The sequence below is a fragment of the Grampus griseus genome (assembly GCF_964374135.1).
Source record: "Grampus griseus genome assembly, chromosome: 14".
NCBI classification, from domain to species: Eukaryota; Metazoa; Chordata; class Mammalia; order Artiodactyla; family Delphinidae; genus Grampus; species Grampus griseus.
In genome coordinates, this window is record NC_139008.1 from 86,483,451 (window position 1) to 86,506,008 (window position 22,558).

A 22,558-nucleotide genomic window follows, 5' to 3' on the forward strand; every position below is an offset into this window, starting at 1 on the left:
TTTCCAAGCTGTACACATTTTTCACTTGATGAGCCCTTAAGGAAGTGTTCCCCCAGTTCAGAAATCGCCCAAGCAGGCCCGCCTGGCCCGTCCGGCTGGCGCTCCTGCCCGCTCTTCTGCGGGGGAGTTTCTGCCTTTTCTTCCTGGGGCCTCTAAATTCTTTCTTCGCTTCTCAGGCCTAACAGTGTATTTTGATGCACAAACAGGAATTAGCCCCTTCCTTGGTCCTTAAGGGTCCACCACAGCCAGGGCCCAGACCTGGAGCTTTCCCTCACCCTGGGTGTCCATGCAGCCTGCAGGCCCTCTCTCTGCGCTTTCCGCTTTCCTAATCGGCTGGTCTCTCGGGGCTAATTCCTGGGAGCCCCAAAGATACGCAAGGCCAGGAGGTGGGCCTGGGACAGGAGAGTTAGTGGGAAGACACCTGAAGCATACAGGACAGATGGGGGTGCCTACCCCCACTGTGGGCCCAGGCAGGGATCTGGACTAAGGCATCAGGGTCTCCCCATCCCCAAGGCGCACCCATAGTTTGGGATCTGGGACCACCATCCCTTGTTCAGACCTCACAGCTCCCCCCGCCCCTTTTTCCCCAGTAGACTTTGTGTCCTCGGCCCCTTCGGCTGACCCGGGTTCCAGATGCCCTGTCCGGGCCGAGTGGTAAGGTGGGGCGCGGCGGCTGGGCGGGGACGCGGGGTGCGCGGGTGCGGCGCGGAGAGCGCGGCGCCTTTAAGGCCCGCGTCAGGCCGAGCGAGCGCAGGGGCCGGGCGGCGGGGCGGGGCCTCGGCGGGGCCGCCGCGCGGCTTCACCTGCAGTTCCGAACGCGCGGAACAGAGGCGCGGGCGGCTGAGAGGCCGGCGGACGCACCCGCCCGAGGGAGCCCGCCGCCGGCCGGACTTGGCCTCGCTCCCGGAGCCGGGCGGCAGTCGCGGCGGCGCAGCCTGGCTGCAGGAGCTGGGCCCGCTTGAGCGGCGGCGGCCGCGATCGGAGCGGCGCTATCGGGGCGGCGGCGGGGAACGGGCTCCGGGCGCCAGGCATCGGGCGGGCGCCGGGGCGCGGCGCGGCGCGGCGGGGAAGATGACCGTGGGCTCCGGCGTGCTCCTCGTGCTGCTCTCGCTCTCCGGCGCGCTCCGGGTAAGTTGCGCCTCGCGTCCGGGCCGCTCGGCAGCCCAGGCAGCGCGGGGCCGCCCCCGGAGCCGGCGGGGCGCGCACTCGCCCGGCGGGGCTTTCCCGGGCTTCCCCGGCCCGCGCCGGGCGTCCCCGGCGCGCGCACCGCTGCATCCAGCCGGCTCCCGCGCTCCGCGGAGCCGCCTGCGGTCGGCAGGAGCGAGGAGCCGCCGGGTCAGCGGGGAGCGGCGGTGCGTTGCGGAGTGCGGGACGCGGGGAGCTCTGCCCGAAGCGGACCCGCCGAGCATCCCTCAGCCACCCCAGGTCCGCGGCCGCTGCCCCGGAGCTTGGCTCTCCCGCGCTGGGGCAGGCTGCCCGCTGGCGGAGCCGGCGAGCCCTCCGTCGCCCTCTCGCCGCGCTCCTCCGGAGTTGGCGAGCCCAGCCCGGGCCAGGGCTGAGAACGAGGGGAGCTGGCGGCGGCCGGCCGGAAATCAGGGTGTTGGGGACACCGGCTCTGGCCGCCCCTGCTGGGGGCCGGTGCTCCCTGCGCGGCGCCGCATCCGTCCTCGTTCTCTGGGTGCTGGCAGGGACCGCCGCTGCTGGTGGGCGGCGGATGTGGACCGAGGGGCATTCTCGCTGCGGACTTCCCGCGGCGCCTGCTGCAGCCAGTGTTCGGCGGGGCCCTCGCGGCTCGGAGCGGGGCCGGAGAGCCAGGCGCCAGGCAGGAGCATGGTGAGGTGCACCGGGGAGCACGGTCCGGGCACCCGCCTTCTTCCTGCGGAGCCCCGCGAGCTCTGTCCCCAGCCCTGCGCTGCGCCTGCAGGGTGCAGGTCCCGAGGGCAGCGTGCAGGCTGCGCCGGGGGGCGCCCCTGGGGTAAGGCAGCGGGGCCGCGAGAATTGCAGGAACCCCCTCTCGTGGCCGATCGGCCTCGCTGCTCCTCCAGGGCCTCGCTGTTGTAACCTCGGAAATAAACAAGTGCCCGCGGCCGGAGGCCCGCCACTGAGGCTCCGGGCGCTTCGGTGCGCTCGACCCACGCCCGGGCAGGTGGAAACTTTCCTGGGCGAGTTAGGTATCCCCGGGCTTCGTTCGTATTTGGAGCTTCGTTCTCGAGGCACGGAGCCGCGGTGCGGAGCTTTACCCGAGAAGTGACCCTGCGCCCTGCCCTGCCTCCCCTTGGTGATTTTTGATGGGGGCGCCGCGCCCAGGCCGGCGTCGGGGTCCCGGGAGCTGCGGACTGGGGCAGCCTCCGGTGCCGAGGACGGGCGGGCGTCGGCGCGCAAGCCTGGAGGAGGCGGGGAGGTGCGTTCCGCTTGGTGGCCCCGCGAAGGCGCGACTGCGGGGCTCGGGCTGCGCCCCTGCTCCTGCGCTCGCTGCGGAGCCGGGAGCTGTGGCGCTCCTTCTTCTGACGCGGGGCTGGCTTCCCGTCGCACATGCAGCCTCTCCCTCCGTTCCCCATCCCTACGCAGCTGACCTAGCTGCCACTCCCCGCAGCCTGGGAGGGGCTCTTCGCCCACCTCCACACTTCCCTGCCCTCCCAGCGATCAGGGTTCTAGACCTCACACTGGGCAGGATAGCCCAGGGTGCGCCGGGGGACAGGACAGGAGGACACCCACCTTCTTTGGTCAGTTAGGGAAGCTCTGGCCTGGTTAGGCTGGAGATGAGGGCTCCAAAAGTGGACAAGCGTCCAAGAAGTGGAGGGGTAGGACTGGAGGGTGGGCGGAAGCCTCGGCCGCCTCCCTGCAGCCTCCCCGAGAGCCAAGCTCCGAGGTGGAGCTGAGTCTTGGAGAATCTCCTTTCCTGCCCTGCCCCTCTCCTTCCTCCTGGCCACCACAGGGAGGAGAAGGCCTGCTGGCCCACCTCGGCCCAAGCCTGAGCACTGGGGTGGGAGGGTGACACGGCCCGGGCAGGAGCCTGCTCCCTTGGCCGCCCCTCCTCTGTGTCTGCATTTGCTAACTCCTGGCTCTGCTGCTGGACAGTCCTCAGACCTTCCCTTATGCCACGTGTGGGTGAGGCCCTGACAGGCCCTCAGCCTCGCCATCCGCCGGCCCTCCCTCCCTGCTGCATGCCCCCTGTCCCCGGCCAACGTGGAGACCACAGGGGCAGACCCCAGATTATGTCTGGGAGGAGGCTCTGGTGGACCAAGGCTTGTCATAGCTGGAGACCTTGCATGCAGGAGGCCCGACTAAACGTGGGTTGGATGCAATTTCTGTGAACCTGTGTTTTTTCTGACCTCTCTTGTTTTTGTTCTCAGGCCCACAATGGAGATCTTACAGCCAGGGAGACCTGCAAAGCTGGATTCTCTGAAGAAGATTACACGGCATTAATCTCCCAAAATATTCTGGAAGGAGAGAAGGTCCTCAAAGGTAAGGCAGACATGTAAATGAAATGGCATACCATGCTCTGGATTAGGGAAACATTACCACCCACAGAAAAAGAGGCTCGGCTGGCTTTGAGCCAGGCTCTTTGCAAAAAAAAAAAAAAAAAATGGTGGAGAGGTCAGTGGAGGTGCAGCTCGGTAGACCTAAAAGGCCTTTTGCAGCACAGGTGAATGATTCAGAATCCCTGTCATTTTTGAGTGAGGTGAATCATTTCCTGGGCAACAAACTGGAATTCGGATGTAGCGTCACCCAAATAATGTGCAGAGAGAGAGACCTTCTTACCAAGTATTTTTGTGTATGAAATTCTGGATTCTCAAATTATCCCTGCTTTGAAATGCATGATAAAGCAGACGATGTTGTTGGGGACGCAGTAAATAAGCCCACAGACGTTCTGTTCGCAAATGTGCCGTGAGTTCTCGTTACTGTCCCACTGACAGCACGGAAGCACACGTGCAGGAGGCGGCTGCCGGTTAGCTTTATTGTAACCGCAGCACGATATCCACATTTGTGATGGGGAAGTCGGAGGCAGCTTCAGAGCTCAAATGACAATAGATCATTCTGCATATCGACCTGTTTCCCTCTCAAGACAAACTAACTAACCTTTATTTGCATGGGAGGGGAAATAAATCAGTTCTTTCTTCCTTGAGGTTTCAAATTGGCACCACAGACACCTCGGCGCGTGCCTTCCCTCCCCGCATCGGCTTCCCAGAAGCGGCTGCGTTTAGCCGATTCCAAAGTGATGGAGGGAACAAACTTTAGTGGAAGCATCAAAGCTAAGTTTCAATATTCAGGGCAAAATCATGCTCAGGCTGCTGACTTCCTGCCCAGTTTTCTGTTTTAGGGAATACGGCGTCCCCGCCACGAGCACTGACAGCAGATCCTTCGTGTGCGGGGGAACGCTCACAGAGTTGGTTGATTCTTCACATCCTGTCTGTGGAGACAGCTCGTTGACCTACTGTGTGTGCCTGGTTATGTGAATCAGGATCTTACTTTGCACCGAGTCCAGCTTTTCTAACTTATTTGTTGTCATCTGAGTCGACTATTAATATAGGGGTGTGATACTATTGACTCTTGCATTGATTATCAAAAAACAAAAAACAGCAACAAAAAAACCCAACCTCTTGGCAGTTGGCCTGGAAGCGGGCTGGGTAGCTGTGGGAGGGAGCATCTATGGTAAGAGTTTTCAAGAGATGCTTTGTTAATTGCACAGTGTGTGTCATTTTAGACCGCCTTTCAGGATCTGTGGGTTTATGAGAATCCCTGTGTGTGCACAGAGAAGGCCCGGAAGACTCTCTCACTCTCAGTGCAAATCAGGGGCGGCTAACTGCGGTCCTGCTGTTTGTGTGTCCTGAGGCTGGCATCCTTGCCACCTCCCCAATATGCAGCTAAACTTAAGATCTTGGCATATCAATTTTACTCAGGAATTTAAGAAAAAGTACCTCTATTTTTGTAACAGCAGATGCTACCTACTATGGAAGAGAATGACAGATGATTCTCTTACTTTTCTTAATAAAATGTAAGATTTCCAGCTAGCATCTCCTCTCTCTCCTGGTGGACCGTGCGGGTCCAGGCTGACCTGCCCTCTGCTCCTAGCCCATGTGATGGGGAAGCCTTGGTCGCTGGCTGGATGCTGGCCTGCCCCGTATGCCCCAGGAGTCCATCATCGTACGTGAACTTGGACCAGCTCACGGACTGTGTGGATGCAAGACTCATATTCTCTTCACTTACTTATACCCACGATGAGGCCCAACCCAAACCTGGTTGAGGGGGAAATCACAGAGTATCTCCCTCACCTGCGTGTGCCACTCCCTCTGTGTTCTCAGGGACAGAGAGGTTTTGCCTTAGAAATAATTTTACACATATGGAGGCAAAAGCTACCACTGCATACACTCAAGCCACGGCAGATAAAAACCTCTGTTTATGTAGAAAACTTTGCAAACGACAGGACCCCAGTGAAGATGCATGTGTCGAAAATAAATAAGTGGCCCAATATTTCTGTTATCCTGGTAGGAATCAAGTTAAATAAGTAATGACTACTTACAATTGAGTTATGCCAGCGGAGAGAGCTTAACCTTAATTTGACAAGCAAAGCTTCACAGAGTCCCCGTTTTATTCTAAATGCGCCGTAAGCCGTTAATGACTGCTTTGCGGTTCCTTCTCTTTGCCGGAGTAGCCCCAAACATCCAGGCTCCAGAAGGAGAGATTTGTTACACAGTAATTAACTTGTTGATGATAAATGGATGGAAGAAATGTTGTGGCATTTTGTTTTATGTCTAAATGAAAAAGCATTTGCATTCAAAAAATTTCACGCTAATTAGCCTTAAAACCGTTTTCCCCAGTAGGGTAGCAGATACTATGGTATTGGGATCCTTTTGAATGGCGGGCAGAACCGCTACGTACGCCCTCTGGAGTGTTTGTTTAGCTGATCTGTAGTTCCTAGATCCCCTCCGCGTTGCGTTTCCCGTCTGTGCTCCTCCTGGCGAGCACTCGAATGTAACTGCACACGCTGTTACCCCGTGGTTTGTTTCCAGGATCATTCACTGATGGCCACGATCACTGGTGCATGGTAATGTCTAAAATAGGATGGTGGAGCCCTTTTCCTTACGTGACAACAGAGCGTTCTCTACACCATAGTTTAGCACTGGGTAGTGGCTAAGCTGGTGTCTTTTTCTCGGCTTCGTTAATAATTAACGGTCAGCCCGGCCCGAGGCTGCAGCTGATGCGCTGACCTGCATCGCTCTCTCATGGCGGGCAGAGTTCTGCGAAAACCCAGAACAGCTTCAAGGTAAAACCCCACAAGGATGGGAGATTGAGGGGCGGCTTTGTGGGAAACCAGCACGGATGGGTCGTATCTGTCCTCGCTCCTGGAGAAGAGGGTGATGTGTGTGAAAATGTTGTCTGCCAGGGCAGGGGAAGTGGGGTCTGGACATTGCCCCACGAGTTCAGAGAATACAGAAAGAGGTGCTTTGTTTCTGATGACTTCATTTACTGAGACTGCCTCAGAAAAGCCTTCCCTCTCCCATATCCCAGTGAGTTTATGACCATCTTGTGCCCTTGACCACACTTTGCTTTCTCATTGGAGAATTTATATTATCTGGTCAATCATCTTTCTTACTTAAACTGTAAGGTTCATGAGGGCAGCAGCCCCGTCACTCTGGTTTAACATTTAGAATGTTCTGGGCCAACAGGATAAAACCCAATTAACAGAATCTTAAATGAATGGGGTTTAATTTTTCTCACATAACCGTGAAGAGATAGGTAGTCAAGGACTGATCAGGTCAGTGGCACCATGTCATGCCTAATCTTTATTCTTATCGTTCTACCATCTTTAGTTTGTCAGTGTATTGCCTGATCATTGTAAACTGGCTGCTGTGGCTCCAGGCATTGCATCTGAGTTCACAGCAAGCTAGAAAAAGGAGGGAGTAGTAGCACCATCTTCATCTCTTCCCTGTATCAGAAAAACAAACACTTTCTCAGAACCCTTGCTGAAGTTCTCACTGGCAAGGACTAGGTCACATTGCACTCCCGGTGGAAAGAGGTGGGGAGGCTGGGAAGCAGAGAATTGCACAATCTGACTTAGACCTGTTATGATCCATCACCTGGTAGATGAGTAAATTGCTACTTGGAGCAGAGTTGGGCATCTTAGGAAGGAAGACGGGAGGAATGGGTACCGAGGAGACAAGCATCAGTGTCTGCCACATAAAGGTTTCCCCACCTTCCAGCACCCTACCCAAAGCAGAGTAACAGGGAATGCCTTGTAGAACGAATGGCTCATTTGTGTATCAAGTCACACAGAGGGAGGGATGGTTGAGGAGAGACCAAATGCACGCAGGGGTCTGGAATCGGCATCTAAGAAATCGCCACAATGTAATGACTGTGGCCAGAAGTACCGCTATCTTGTCTTTACAAGTATGTTGAAAATAGCCTCTTTACCCTCCTCTGTGAAGACAGGTAACACTCTTGCCAGGGTGGAAGGTGTCGCTAGATGCATGGACCAGACGCTGAGCGAGTCTGACTGCACACCTATCACCCAGTGTCATGCCTGCCTTGTGGGGCCGTGGGTGTGCAACCAGTGTTGTCAAGTGAAGTCATGAATAAGCCGGAAAATGCTGACACTGTGGTGTTTCTGAGTCCCCTCCGTCAACTCACAGATAAGCGGGAGCTGCTCGGAATGTTCAAATAAATGGCACGCACGACAAAGCCACCCTGTGTGCTGTGAATCACTGGACACTGCAGGTTGCCTGTCCAGTATCCATTCTGTCCCTCTTCCTTACTAAGAGAAACTCTTCCTTACTAATGAAACCTCTTCTGTCCTGATCCGGTTGGCTCACACTGAGCCCTGTTTAATATACTCACACCTCTGGTAGACTTTTACACCAAGGTGGCAATATGGCCCTTTTCTGGTCAATGGGATCTGACTAGGTTTTTCTGTTAGATGAGACTTGTGGGAAAGCTGTTTTTTTCATGGTAAAGAGTAACAGACTCAGCTGGCCGTGCCTTCTTTCTTTTGCCCTTACCTTTTTCTCCTGCCTGGAATATGAATGTGATGTCTGGGGCAGAGCAGCCATCTTGTGACTGTGAGGATGGTGGAGCGGGAACTGGATCTCAGGTGGCATCCTTGAAAAACTGCAGACCTTTCACTGTCCCCTGAGAGATGAGAAAAATAAGGATAAAACACCACAGTCGAGTTTCTTGTGACGTGCAGCTAAATGCAATCCCTGCCTTTGGGAAAGCAAGAGCTGTGCATGCTAGCAAGTGCTTGTCTTTCCCTCTGGAAGCTCACAGCATGTTTCATGCTCTGCCCTGAGCCTCTATCCATCCTTTGTTTCTTGGGCCTTGGCCTTACTCTTGCTCTAGCGGCCTTCTGCTCCTTTGTAAATTAGTATCCACGTCCAGCACACTGGATTGCAGAGAGCATGTCTGGGCACTCGGTACATATTTGTTGAACAGACGAAATGAATAGTCAACACTTCAGACTTTCTCTTTGGCCAGGATATGACTGAATCATTACATATATTAAGTCAGGGCTATCTATCTCATCCACCCATCCCAGAATGTGAACTCTCTGCTGGCTGTCTTAGCCACCCTCTTCCAGGAAGCCAGGAGATTATGCACTGGGAATCTTGGTCTTAACAAAGACATGGAGTTGAGTGGAGGTGAAGCAGGACTGAGCCCCAGCGGGTGGCTTCCACTGGCTCTAAGCCAGGACTTTCCTTGCTCTTGAAGCCAAAGGAGGCTCCTTTGAGCACCCAGACCTCACTGCCTTCTATTGGTGGTACCTCAGGTGTCCCCTGAAAAGGAGCACCCGGAGCCCGTGGTAGTGGTGGAGACCATGGTACCCCTCTGGCTGTCTTTGGGGCCAGCCTTGCCTTTTCAGGGACCAGTGCTGTTTTGGGTTTCTCAGCAGCCTTTCCCTGCTATAATTTTGCCTGGTCACAGAGTTAAGAGGTTTAGAAAGAGTTTATATACTTAGAAAGTGGCTTCTATCAGATAAGAGGTAAGAACAGCACAGTGATAAAGCACGAAAAGCCTGCTTTATGCTCTGCCCACGCGCCAAAGCTCACGCCGATGGAGGGCCCTGATAGCTGTGTTTAAAACCAAAAGCAGGCCAAGGACTGCGGCCCCTGCCCTCGGCCACCACACCGCGTGCGGGCCCGGCCCCTGCTTCTGTTGCTCCCCCTGCAGCCCGGAGGGAGGTGCTAGTGCCTGTCCTTCCTCACTGGGTCCCTAAGGCCACGGATCAGGAGCGCCCCCCAGCACCCTCTACCCCCTGTGCCCTCTCTAGTCAACTGTCATGAAATAAAAATCCTCATCTCAGAGGCACACACACCAGTTAGACGTGAGGATGACGGACTCATGCACGCTGCAGTTTGAAGATTAAGATTTTTGCATTTCAGAAATATGTATTTTAATGGAGTCTTGGGATGAGGGAATGTGAAACTTTATATACTTATAACATTGCGTCCCAGCTGGGTCTGTGCCAGCCTCGGCGCACGTCCCGTGTAATCCTCCCAAAAGCCTTTCTGGGGAGGTAAAATTATTCCCATTGTTTGGATCAGAAACTGAAGATTGAGGAGGTTGAGAGATTGGCCTAAATGCATGCAGTTTGCTCTGTTTTCCCTCATGTTCAGACCCACGCTCTTAGCTTGTTTACATCTCCCCTGTAATGTGAACGGAGATGGTTTCTAGAGCACTTGAGCGGACAAGAGACACCCCAGATGTTCAGGGGCACCGTCATAAAACCGGCAATTATCAGGCATCCAGACGTGCTAATTGTTTCTCACCTTGAACGTTTGGAACAAACAGAGGCCCCGTTTATCCAGGAGTGCTTGACTGCAGTTGCTGATGTGGAAGGGCCCATCTGAAGCGGGTCCAAACTTGGTGGACACCTTGGGTTGGCAAAACTGGCCTTGGTTTTAGAAGAGCAGGATTCTGCGATGCCAGCAGGAATGTGCGATTCCGGGCATGTGGCAGACAGTCCCAGAACCACACTCTCACTCAGCTCTCAGACTCTGCCCACGTCGGGGACACAGCAGAGAAAGCCTACAGGAGCCAGCCGTCCTGGCACACACTTGATGGGGGCAGGGCTGAGGCTCGGGACAGCGTCATAAACCACTCCCGCTGCGGCTCAGAGCCTGGGGGACCTCGATGAGGCTCCCAAGAAGAGCTGACAACCCTGGTCTGAAGGAGGCCGCCCACCTGACCAGGCCGGGCTTCCTGGCACCACCTCTGTGGTATGCGGGGGCTGCGTGGGAGAGAGGGCCCTCCGTCTGCAGGTGGTCCTTTCTGCCTGGTTCTGGGGTCCTCAGTGTTTGCAGGGGCCCCCGATTCTAGGTCCTTCCCTCCTTCCTTCCTTGTGTCCTTCTTTCTTTTTCTTTGGAGCATGGTTAGGTGGATGCCAGAACTAACCACAAACTGAGAGCGAGTGAGGAAGCCAGCACTCATTTTTTCAAAGAATGTTCCTGTTATTCTGACTCTTTGAAGGAGCAATTCTTACTCCGATGGGGCTTCCCTGGTGGTGCAGTGGTTAGGAATCCACCTGCCAATGCAGGGGACATGGGTTCGAGCCCTGGTCTGGGAAGATCCCACATGCCGCAGAGCAACTAAGCCCGTGCACCACAACTACTGAAGCCCGCGCTCTAGAGCCCGTGAGCCACAACTACTGAGCCCGCGTGCCTACAGCCCATGCTCTGCAACAAGAGATGCCACTGCAATGAGAAGCCCGCGCACCGCAACAAAGAGTAGCCCCCACTCGATGCAACTAGAGAAAAGTCCGCGCACAGCAACGAAGACCCAGTGCAGCCAAAGATAAATAAAATAAATAACATGTATTAAAAAACAATTCTTACTCCAAGTGAATTCCACTATACAAAATACTGTAAGCTGACTGTCTTTCCGTCAAGGGTGGAAAGTGTGCTCTTGTAAAACCTCATGGCACTTGTTTTGCTTGTAATCTTCAGAGAGGGCTGTGCTATGTTGTAAGACGGGCTGGTAAAAACGCTCCCTTTTTGCTTAAAAACTAAGAAGTTTGGTGACTTTTTGCCCAGGCTCTAGGCTGCCCTCTCCTGGTGGCCTCTGGTACTGTCTCAGCCACCTCTCCCCACCTCCACTCCTTTTCTTAAACAAAAGAGAACAAAACTGAACAAAAACCTACTTAATTATCTTGGACTAGTGTATGCTACCAAAGGCCCTTTCCCTTCCAGCCTGCATCAGGGGCACGTGGTGTTCTTTGAGGACTTATTATATGCTAATATGTACTCACATTTAATGCCTTCAAGACACCTGTGGGCTCAGGGCAGTCAGAGGCCACGCCCCCAGACCACCTGGTCTGTATGGGCTGTAGGACTTTCCGCTCCCACACTGCCTTTTCCAGGGAGGAATCTGCTTAGATTGAGGACTGTAGGCGTTTCTTAGTGTGGTACAAGTGACCCATAAATGTAGCAGCTTAAAAGACACCGATCTTATCAGCTTGTTCTTCTGGACATCAGACTCCATCCAACATGGGTCCCCCTGGGCTAACATCCAGGTGTGGGCAGGCTGGATCCTTCTGGAAGTTCCCGGGAGAATCCGTTTCCTGCCTTTGCAGCTTCTCGAGGCCCCACTGCTGTCCTTTTCTCGCGGCCCCTTCCTCTACCTTCACACCAGCACCGGTGCAGCTCCCCACGGTCACATCACCTTCCCTGACTGCCTCTTCTGCTCATAAGGACCTCGTGAGGACCCTGGGCCCCCCACCCCCCGATAGTCCAGCATCACCTCCCATCTCAGGTACTGGACTTGAGCACATCTGCAGAGTCCCTTTTGCCACGAAGGTGACGTACTCGCAGGTTCGGTGATTCGGACATGGGTGTCCTTGGGGCCTCCCGCAGGCCGCCGCCTGCTGAGGACCTGCTGTGTCTCGGGCATTGTGCTGTGTTCTTCACTCGGCTCCTGTGGACCCTCAGCGATTCATGCGGGCACCCCCGCTTCACGGAGAGGAAAGTGAGGCCCAGGGCGATTCAGTCACCCAGTGGGAGACGGGTTAGGGAGACCGGTTTGCATCCAAAGCTGCAGCTCTGAGCCCTGCCCCCCGTGGCCCTCAACCCACCCTGCCTCACTCTAGGAGCTCCCGCCTACGGTGTCTCTAGTTAGGACTCTGGTTGGCAGCTTCCTCGTGGGTCCTGAGACGGGGATTTGCCACTCTGGAGACTCTGAAGGGTGACGGGGGCCACAAAACCCGTCCGAAGCAGCTTCCAATCCAGCTGCTTTAACTGCGCCTTGTTTAGCTTCATTGTGTTTTCTTGCCTCCTGTGGAGATTTAGGAAGGCTTAAGGTAAGCCTTCAGTGACAGATAAATATCTGCAGGGCAGGGGAGTGCCACCCCCTGCCTGTCAGGTGGGAGGATGGGCCTCCTGGAGGTGGGAGCTTACCTGCCCAGGGAGAGGCCCCGGGAGAAGCCGCAGGCCTTCCTGGCCTGGAACTGGTGTGCTTTCCATTTAGAATACAGTTTAATTCAGTTCCAGCCCCGGGGTTGGGGTGCAGACCCCATGTCTGTCCAAGGAGGGGGCCTCGCTCTCCTTATCCTTGAGCCAGGTAGAGAGGACGGCTCGCCTTCCGGACCGGCCCCCTTTGGGAGTGCGCACCCTTGCGTGTGCGTCTGACTTGGAGAAATGTAAGAGTTTCATTTTGCTTGGTTTTTGCTGCCCAAATGTGTTTGAACACCTTCGATGTTGATCTGCCTGGAAAGCTGAGAGGGACCCTCGTTGTGCACGTGTGCTAAGCTTGCCGTCCCAGTCTTCTGCGTCCAGCGGGGCAGGGGAGGAGTGAGGGTGGGGAGTTCTCCTGGGAGAAGAGCTGAATGGGGGCGGCCCTCCCTTCTCTAGGCCTTGGTTTCCTTATCTGCAGAGGGGCAGGATGTCCAAGTGTGGTCCAGGAACTGCCTGCCTGGGGGACACTGTTAAACCCGGCAGGCCCCTGGGTCCCCTCCCACACCAACTGTAGCGGGTTGGATGGTGTCGACTTTAAAAAAATGCAGTGTGAGAGTCGTGAGTTAAGTTTTACTGGGGGCAAAATGAGGACTATAGCCTGGGAGACAGCATCTCAGAGAGCTCTGAGAAATCGCTCCAAAGAGGTGGGGGGGAAGGTCAGTATAGATGTGATTTTGGCGAAGGGGGAGTACATGCAGTCAAACACATATCTTTTTGCAGAAGGTTTCTGCTAGTCACGAGGAACAGACGTCACCGTGAAGGATTTTAGTGCTTTTCTAGATACAAGGAGATACAAGAAGTGGGCTCATAAAATTGGCTCCTGAAAATATCTAACTATCTGAAGACCTGTTCTGCCACTTTTTCCCAGAGCACAGAGTCCCTCATCTCTGCTCTCCACCCTGAGCTCCTTTCAGGGGGTGTCGAAGGTCAGCAGCTGCAGCAGCATGTGATTTAACCCTTGTAGAGGTGGATGGCAAGTGCCCCTGGCAAGGGCCAATTCGTGGTTGACAACGGTGGCCCCAAAAGATACATCAACCCAGAACCTGTGACTGTGACCGTGTTTGGAGAAAGGGTCTTTGCGGGTTCAACTAAGCTAAGGATCTTGAGATGAGATCACCCGGGATTATCCAGGGCCCTACATCCAGTGACAAGTGTCTTTATAAGTGACAGAAGAGGAGACACACACACAGGGGAGAAGCTGTGTGACGATGGAAATAGAGCCTGGAGTGATGAGGCCACAAGCCAAGGACACCTGGGGGACCAGGAGCTGCAAGAGGTGGGAAGGATGCTCCCCTGGAGCCTGTGGAGGGAGTGCAGCCCTGCCGACCTGGATTTCAGACTTCTGGGCTCTAGAACTTCAAGAGAATACTTTTTTTTTTTTTAAGTCTGTGGTCACTTGTTACAGCAGCCCCAGGAAACTCACAGACGCACTGAACTAGAAATCCTGGGTCTGTGCCCTAGGACTCTGCCTATTTAATCCAACTGCCAGGGAAGCTGATGTTCCTTAAAGCCTGAAGGCTTCAGGTCTAGAGGACGTTTACCTTCAGAATTCCAGCGCTCAGCATCCCTCGTGAGAAAGTGTGTTTTCCATGAGGGGCTCTGCCAGGAGGTAACCAGCATCCTAAAGTGCTGCTCAGGTGGGCGGTGGGAAGGATGCTGTGGTTTCCATCTCCCCAGAACAGTAAATGGGGCACGTCAGTATAGAAATGTAGGATCTCGTACTATAAAGCCTGACATGGAACAGTTTCATTGGAATTAAAATGTATGTGAACATTTGCTCTCTCCCATTATCCTTCCCGGTCAAATGGAATTTTAACAAGGATTATAGCTCAGATAATATCACATAGATACACTGTAAATATTTTGTTAACCTGAAGGTCTGCATTTGGGAATGTATCGTTGAACCACTGCTGCTGCAGAAGGAAAGGCACGCTCCCTCTGCCACTGTGGAGATGCGTGTGAAGGAGCGGGTGCCCTCCAGAAGGAAAGCATTCATCGAATATGCCTCTTCTCTCCCCAGAACTGCTTTACTCTGCAAATGCAAAAAGGCATTATTTCTGGCTCCCAGTGTCTCGTTTCCGCGTCTCGAGCAGCCGCGTTTTTGCTGCCTGGCCCCTTAGCTCTCCGGAAAGCAGAGGTGAGCGGGCTTTCCCCAGGAAGGCAGCTGCTCAGCTCAGGTTCCAAGGTTCTGACCCTGTCCCTGTCCGTCTGTGGCTGCGTTGCAGGTAGCCTCCTGCATTCCTGGGACCAGACTGTTGCAAGCTGCCCTGCCTGCTGGGTCTGTGTTGACGGGGAGCCCTGGATATCCCAGGGGGCTCCAGGTCTTAACTGGGAGGGAGTGGCTGTGGCCATCCTGTCTGTCTTTTGGGGTTGGGATGGGCAAGCAACCCAAGGGCCAGTGACCGGCATGGGAATGGGCCTGGCCTTTCCATGACCACTGCCACTGGGCACCAGGATTCTCAGGCCCCAGGTGCTGCTCCAGCTGGCCCCTCGGGCTGCATGCGACACATCTCCCCAAGAGTGACCCAGGGCAGCCGGAGCAGAGGCGGAAGGGCTCTCGGGTTGGAACGTTCTGGATCAGCCGTGTCGTTGCTTTCTCTTGATGGTCAGGCTGTTTGCACGGCATTGGGTTATGGACACTGTAAACTGGGTGAGCTGGGTCATGCAGCCCCCGTGGTGAGTACCAGGCTCCCACGGGCGCCCTGTCCCATGCCTGCATCCGGTCCCACCCGAGGAGTTGGGAGGACCGTTGTTCTGTTTTCTAGTCTGTGGATCTAGGCTTCCCCTGCACCAGGCACCTTGCCGGTGCCAACCACCACCCTCTGAGGAGAGCGCATTATTAGCCCCCTTTTACGAAGCAGGGGACACTGATTCTGGATGGTTTGGGGACAGTTGTTTAAGTGGGGCAGCCTGCCTCCTGAGGCCTGCCCTTGCCCTGTTCTGTCCATCACCTTGGCCCCAATTCCCCCCACGGAGACCGGGCACCCCCGAGGCAGGGGGTCTGATAGCCTGGGTGGTGCAGACCCGGCGGCCCCGTCATCAGGTCTGCCAGCCTGCATCGTGGTCACTGCTCTTGTTAGACGACCAGACTCTCCTCCTCCTTGCCCCTGAGATGTGATGAGCTGGCCTTTGGAGCAGTAAGTTTTCCATTAGACGGCAGCTTGATTTGATATTTTTTATGGTTTTGTTTGGGGGCTTTTTCCCTTCTTGACCTTTACATTCTTACGTGTGGCCAGAGACCTTTTGGCAAAAGGCATGCTTTTAAAATTGAATAAACAAATGATGGAGAGGGTCATTTAAAGCTTTGTAGGCTCACGGGGGAATGGAGGCCGCACATGAACATAATTTCACAACCGCTATTTATTAATAGGGCTGGGTATGATTGGATTATGTCATATCACATTTAATGCTGGGGCGTGACGAGCTAATGGAGTCATTAGGCAATGAGTGTCCAAAGATAGCTGTCACCATCCTGCAGGCTCCTCACTGTTTAAAGCCGGAGGCTTTTTTCTCAAGTTATCTTACTCTTTCCCACCTTCCCTCAGATGCAAAGAAGGGATTATACCACTTGTCTTATCTAGTTCTTACATTTTAAGATAAAAACAGAATACCAGCAAAGGGCTGAAGGCGATAAAATTGTGATCAAAAGTCCGTAAAATTATAGAACTATATTTTCTTGAGAACAGAGAGGTTTCACAGTGACTTTTAAGGAGCTGGACAGCTTAAGGATTTATCTGCAGAGAAGTGTAAGGTATACTTGCATGTAAGAAAAAAAAATTGTTCCGTGCTTGAAAGGTTAATGGCTGGTAAACGTCAATTTTCTACCATGCTGCCAAAATTGCAATGGCCTTTGAAATCCATTTTGAAGTCTTGTATCCTTTGAAAATGACGAGGGGCAGGGGTACCGCCTGAACCTCGAGTGTCTTTCCTTCCGGCTGAGCAGTGGCACCTTTGCTGGAAGGGAGAGTGTCTCCCAACTGGTGGGAGTGTTTCACTGGGGTATTTTTGGTTTAAACACTTAACAAATGCTCTGGATTTCTAGTCCTAGAAACTGCAGATGCGTCTTTATGACATAAGATCTGTCCCCCACCCTGATAAACCTGAACTGTATTTGTAGGTCGTCCTGGGATATTTGCATTTGAAATACTATAAGCATAGCCTTCTCTAAAGATCTTTGATTTTAAATATGATGACAGCGACAGACTTTTGTTGCAGCCCCTGGAATTAGAATGGGGTTGTCTCCACTTTTTGGAATTCCAGCACACAGAGGTTCTGGAACTTTCCAGAGTTTCACAGGATAGACTAGGGTATGCGATGGGAGAGCCTTCTCATCTGAGCCTCTCCCACCTCTCTCCACGTCTTCTGTGCTTTACCTGGGCTGCAGGTTTGCTCGGGCAGAGCAGATGCCTGTAATTAGAGGAAACTTGTAGGGCCCGGCTTGAAGGATCATCCCTTGTGTGTTAATTTCCCAGTGCCCTTCGATTCCCGCATCTTCCGCTGTATTAAATGCAGCCCATTGACAGGGGTGCTCCTTCTTCCTAAGTGATAGAAGACGGTCCTCACGTCCAGCCTCGCTGAATCAGCGCAAGGGAGGGGCCAGGGGGCTGCCTTTCTGATTTCTTTGTGAGCAGGACTGAATTCCCCTTGGGCTGGCGTGGAGCCACAGGCCTGGGCTCCAGCATCTTCCACCGTGAGGCTTCAGCCTGGAGGGTCATGTGTCTGTGTTTAACTCCTCTGTGCTCACCTGGTGTAGCACTGGTGGTTCTCACCTGTCAGCCTCACACAGTGGGCGAGGCCACGTGAACCTAAAGTAGGAATTTGATTTTTCAGCACCGTCAGCCTGGAGGTTGTGCCTTTCCCCCGGAAGAGGTGCCGCTCACGTGATGGTTCTGTCACGATGTAAGAGAATCTTGGTTTTGCCTTTTCCCGCTTGAAAGATAAAAATGAAAGGTGACAGGTCTCCCCTCAATGCGCCAGGTTTGGTGGGGGGGGCAGGTCGGGACTCGGAGGCTGTGTTTAAATCAGGCAGCTGATTGTGGGCGGGGATGGGAAGGGGTGCTGGGCTGAGGGAGAAAGACCAGAAGAGAGGGGACTTGGTTGCTTCCTTCTTTAACATAAAATTGTGTCATGAATGGCCTTTCCTCCCCGCACAAAAGAGGCACCAAGAAGAGAATTCTTTTTTTTTTTTAAACATCTTTATTGGGGTATAATTGCTTTACAATGGTGTGTTAGTTTCTGCTTTATAACAAAGTGAATCAGTTATACATACACATATGTTCCCACATCTCCTCCCTCCTGCGTCTCCCTCCCTCCCACCCTCCCCACCCCACCCCACCCCACCCCTCCAGGTGGTCACAAAGCACTGAGCCGATATCCCTGTGCTATGCAGCTGCTTCTCACTAGCTATCCACCTTACGTTTGTTAGTGTATATATGTCCATGCCTCTCTCTCGCCCTGTCACAGCTCACTCTTCCCCCTCCCCATATCCTCAAGTCCGTTCTCCAGTAGGTCTATGTCTTTATTCCTGTCTTACCCCTAGGTTCTTCATGACATTTTTTTCCCTTAAATTCCATATATATATATATGTGTTAGCATACGGTATTTGTCTTTCTCTTTCTGACTTACTTCACTCTGTATGACAGAATTCTCTTCAAGCCAGGCCTCTGTCCTCCTGGCAGCCCCTGGGCTGGCAGACATGCTCCATTGTTGGGTTCTAAAAGGAGGATTCTGGAAGGATGTCACTCGGTGCCATGCAAATAGAAAGTCCCCCAGTGGCTTTCTAAGGTTACAGCTTCAAGGAGGCACTAATTAGTCACCTCGTCCAGCCCCAGGGGAGCAGAAGGGCTGCTCCCAAGATAAGGAGGCTGCGGGGGGGGGGGGGGGGGGGGCTCCCTCTAAATCTGCTCCTCTCCGTGGGCAGAAAATCCCATTGTTTTCTCCCTTTGAAAGGTGGTTATTTTATCAGGGACGCATCCCCTCCTGCAGCTGTTTAGGCGTTGCCTTACTGCACTTCTCTCTTTTCAGTTTTGAAATATTATTTCCTTCTTAAATGCCACGCGGGTAAAAACTTTTGTTGATGGGAAATGGCATCGTGGGTGAGGGCGTTGTTTCTTGCCCAGCTTCCTGGGCTCTCTCCTGGGTGGTGAAGGCTGATGGTGAGATCGGGCGCGACTCTGGGCGCTTGCCTGTATTTTTCTGAAGGAGTCTTGAGCTCTGAGTGTCAACCAGCAGCTGCGGAGGCAAGCGCTTATCTCTTTATTTCCTAACATATTGTGCTGTTAATCTCAACTCAACTGTCTACCAGTGGAACTGCTCCTGGTGAGACTGTAGCCTCTCTCCAGGAGGTTATTTGATTTTTGATGTAAGGAAAAGGATTAATGCAGTTGGGCTTTGATAAGGCTGGCCGTCTAGCGTGGCACAGACACGCTCATCCCAGCCATATCACTGACAGTCGGATGGTTACAGGAGCACTGCAGAGCGGCGATACAGGACGTGCAGAGATAATTGTAGTTTCGCTATTTAAAAAATAAGTCTAGTGCTTTACAACGTTAAAATGATAACCTGTTTAGGGAAACTCGCGGTGCCTGTCTCTTGGCACAGAAAAACCTCTTCTAGCAGCTTGACTGGACCCTATTAACCTATTTTTATTTTCCCGAGCAAAAATTAAAGTCTCATTTCTGTTTGAACTCTTAAGCTTAGAACGTAGGACCAGAAGTGCGTATCTGCAGTTTTGAACTGAACATAATTCCATAGATTTTGTACCTGTGATGTGTTTACGCCTTTGGTTTTAAATGATCTGAGGGTTGAAGTTAGATGCACTTGGTTAGACTTGGGATAAGTGCCTTGATCTACGGGGGCATTTTTTTTTTCTTTTTTTTTTTTTGCGGTACGCTGGCCTCTCACTGTTGTGGCCTCTCCCGTTGCAGAGCACAGGCTCCGGATGCGCAGGCTCAGCGGCCATGGCTCACGGGCCCAGCCGCTCCGCGGCATGTGGGATCTTCCCGGACCGGGGCACGAACCCGCGTCCCCCGCATCAGCAGGTGGACTCTCAACCACTGCGCCACCAGGGAAGGCCTACGGGGGCATTCTTGATCCAGGTGCTGATCTCGGGGCTGGGGGAAGAGACGATTAGCGGCCACCGTGGAGCAGTAGATAATTGTGACCCCGTGCTTCTGCCATCTTCCTGTCCCCACACTTGTCACTAATACATTGCGTTGTTCATTTTGCCGTTGGTGATGGTGATTCACTTCATAAACCCTGTGGGTCTTTGGATTCCTAGATGTCAGAGTAACCACAGCTATCCTTGACCCATTATCAATGGATCCCGGAGAGTCTTAGGCCCTTCGTGCCATGTTCCCCATGGCATGCCCACCGTGCCAGGCACCAGCATTGAATCACCTGCCCAGGTAGCTAGAACCTGCCAGCCCTCCCCTGCTCTGTGCCTTTGTCTTGGCCACCACCCTTCCCAGCTTGCCCCTGCATCTGGGGAATCTTCCAGGGCCTCCTGATCGAAATGTCATCTCTCCACTGGGCCCTCTTTTGGGGTCTTCTCCCTTCCCTTCTGCCTGAGCTAAGTGAAATTAATTCCCTCCACCTCCCTTGTCTCATAGTTTTATTAAAATATGCAATAATGTAATGTTGATTGTACTCTCCTCTATGGCTGCCCCAATTATGGTCTTACTCTGAGTGTGTGTGTTTTCTAGGTAACTGTGTGTTAGGTCTGGAGAGAGAAGATAGATGGCCCAGCGCACACCCAGGGAACGCCTTCCCAGGAAGGGATCTTTGCAGGAGAAAGAGATGAGCTTTTCCCACCTTCTGGAGGAGGCAGAGGCTGGAACTGATAAGCAAGAAAATATGAAAGTGAGATAATTAGAGAATGAGGGGCATAAAATGGAAAAGCCAAAGTATTTTTCATTTTGCAACTCTGTGTTAGGACTCACTCAGTTTATTTATTAAGCCGTTATCAAAGTAAAGTGAGACAAGTGGGTCTCAGTCTAATGGAATTGCCCCTCTGTGGGCCGTGTTAGCTTCAGGTATTCCGAGCATAACTGGATAACAACGACAGTTATTGCACCAGGAGTTTAGTGCCGGCCAGCCTCTCCCTCTGTGCTTTTTTCTGCACAGAGGCTCATAGGCCTTCTGATGAAGCTGGGGCAGGGCTGACTGTTCCAGCTCCAGTCCAGACCAGGAACTGCAGACTGGGTGCCCATCAGGCCAATAGGCCCTCACATTTCAGCTCCTGGCGCTTTTCTCTGTGTTGTAACCTGGGTGAAAAGCACCTCTGCTGTCATCTGGTAAACTACTCAGCAGGCTTTTGGCTGGTCTGGGTATCTGTGAGGCAGGTGGTTCCTCACCCGGGGGTCAGGGCGCCAAGGACAACCACCTACTGACTTCTGATTTGTTTTTAAAACTGTTTGACCTATGCCCCCTCCCTGCCACCTCCACCCCTCCCCAGGTAGGCCTGTCTGCCAGTATCATTTCACTGCTGAGAATCGGGCCCCTCTGTAAAATTATGCTGACCTGAGGGGATCGAGATCCAGAGGTGCCTGTGTGCTTAAATGTGCAGGAATCAAACCACTTGGCTGATAACTTGGTATCGATTCATCTCCTTCCCCTGCTTTGCTGAGCCCACGGCCTCCCGGATGAGGTAGTGATGTTTTGGGGCTGTAGTTAGGCAGGTAGTTCTCATTCTTGATGCTGAAATGACGTGTCCGTGGGCTGAGGACTGGCTCTTTATCAGGGCTCGGCTCACAGGGACTCCAGGCAGCATCACCTGGCTGGGGGTGGCGGGGGAGGGCATGCCTTTCCAGCGCGAGAACCAGAGGCCCTATCCTGGGGCTCAGTCCCCAGGAAACAGCTCAGGGCTTACAGTAATTGTTCCAAGAGGAGAACGTTCAAAGTGCAAGAGAAACAGAGGCTACTGGGCAGGAAGGGAATGTGGGAGGGGATGGAGGGGGTCTCCTCCAGGAGCGCAGAATTGAGACTCTACAGGTCACCCCTCGCTGCTCTGGGTGATGAGCCTGTGGGATGCTGGAGGCTCTGAGGAAGGGCCTGGGGGCCCTGGGGCCTCACCTGCACGGGGGGCCAACTGACTCAGTGATCCGGAAGGCGTGAATCTGATGAGCTTCACTTCTTAAGCAGGGGCTAGCTTCAGAGTCCGACAGCGAGGCTCCTTCCGCGTGGAGACTGAAGACTGACCCGCGGTGTTTGCTGCAGCCGGTGCCGTAACAGACACTGGAGGCCGTGGAAGCGTGCTGAGCTTGCTGGGAGCTGCGGACCTGGGGTGGGTCTGCTTCTGGCTGCCCCCGCCTCTCGTTCTGAGGGCCGCCCACACTCCTGCATTTCTAGGGATGAGAAGCCCTGTGGCCCCATGACTGCCTTTCCTGAGAGCTGTCCCCTCTGGGTCTCCACTGCAGCCGGGCTGCACGGAGTGCACACCCAGGAACACTCGCGTGCTGGGCAGGCGGCCGGGCACAGCCGGGAGGGTCCAGGCACCTGGGTCTCCTGCCCGGCGGATGGCTCAGTCCTCGCAGGGGCCTTGCTGCCTCTCAACTCTTGCTTTCAAATGCACCCTTTGCCAAAATGCCAGAAGGAGCTTCGGAAGCAGAGCCGCAGCCACCCTCAAGGCTGTGTTCCCTCGCTGGGCTCCTGGCTAAGCCACGTGCCCTCTGCCCCTGGTTCCCTTCTCTTCTTCATCCTTGTCCTGGGGCCCCTGCGAGGGACCCTCTGCTCTGCTCCGGGCACTACTTCCTGTCTCAGGCACTGGGCTCCTGGCCCCTCGCCGGGGGGGTGTCCCTGTCCACCTGTCGCCCTCCTGGCCTCCCTCTTCTGTCTGCCTTGGGGCACTGTGGCTGCCCAGAAGCCCCTCCCGTTATCCTCTTGCCCGTCACGCCTCCCTTTGCTGCATCATGGTTCTGAGAGCACACAGGGCCTGTGCTGGCCGGGCTCAGAGGGACACTCACGGCCGGTCGCTGAGTGGGTGACAGGTCGTGTCCCTGCTCTGCTCTAATCCCGACGTCATCCACAGCCCTGCCTGCGCAGGTTCTCGTGACTGTCACACTCCTTCCCACTCCCCCACTGCAGCTCCCTGCCCCCCTCTCGCCCCCATTGCTGGA

At 54.1% G+C, this 22,558-nt stretch overlaps 1 protein-coding gene across 1 annotated transcript in view; it reads left to right on the forward strand.

The window, feature by feature from the left end:
* Positions 1–1,071: 1,071 nt before the first annotated feature.
* CDH4 (cadherin 4) overlaps positions 1,072–22,558 on the forward strand; it is a gene marked incomplete at both ends in the record, with an annotated part of 544,743 nt that continues 523,256 nt past the window's right edge. Inside the window, 2 exons of the mRNA XM_082671247.1 lie at positions 1,072–1,128; positions 3,354–3,465. Of these exons, the coding sequence (XP_082527373.1) occupies positions 1,072–1,128; positions 3,354–3,465 (169 nt within the window). The remainder of the gene's footprint in view (positions 1,129–3,353; positions 3,466–22,558) is intronic.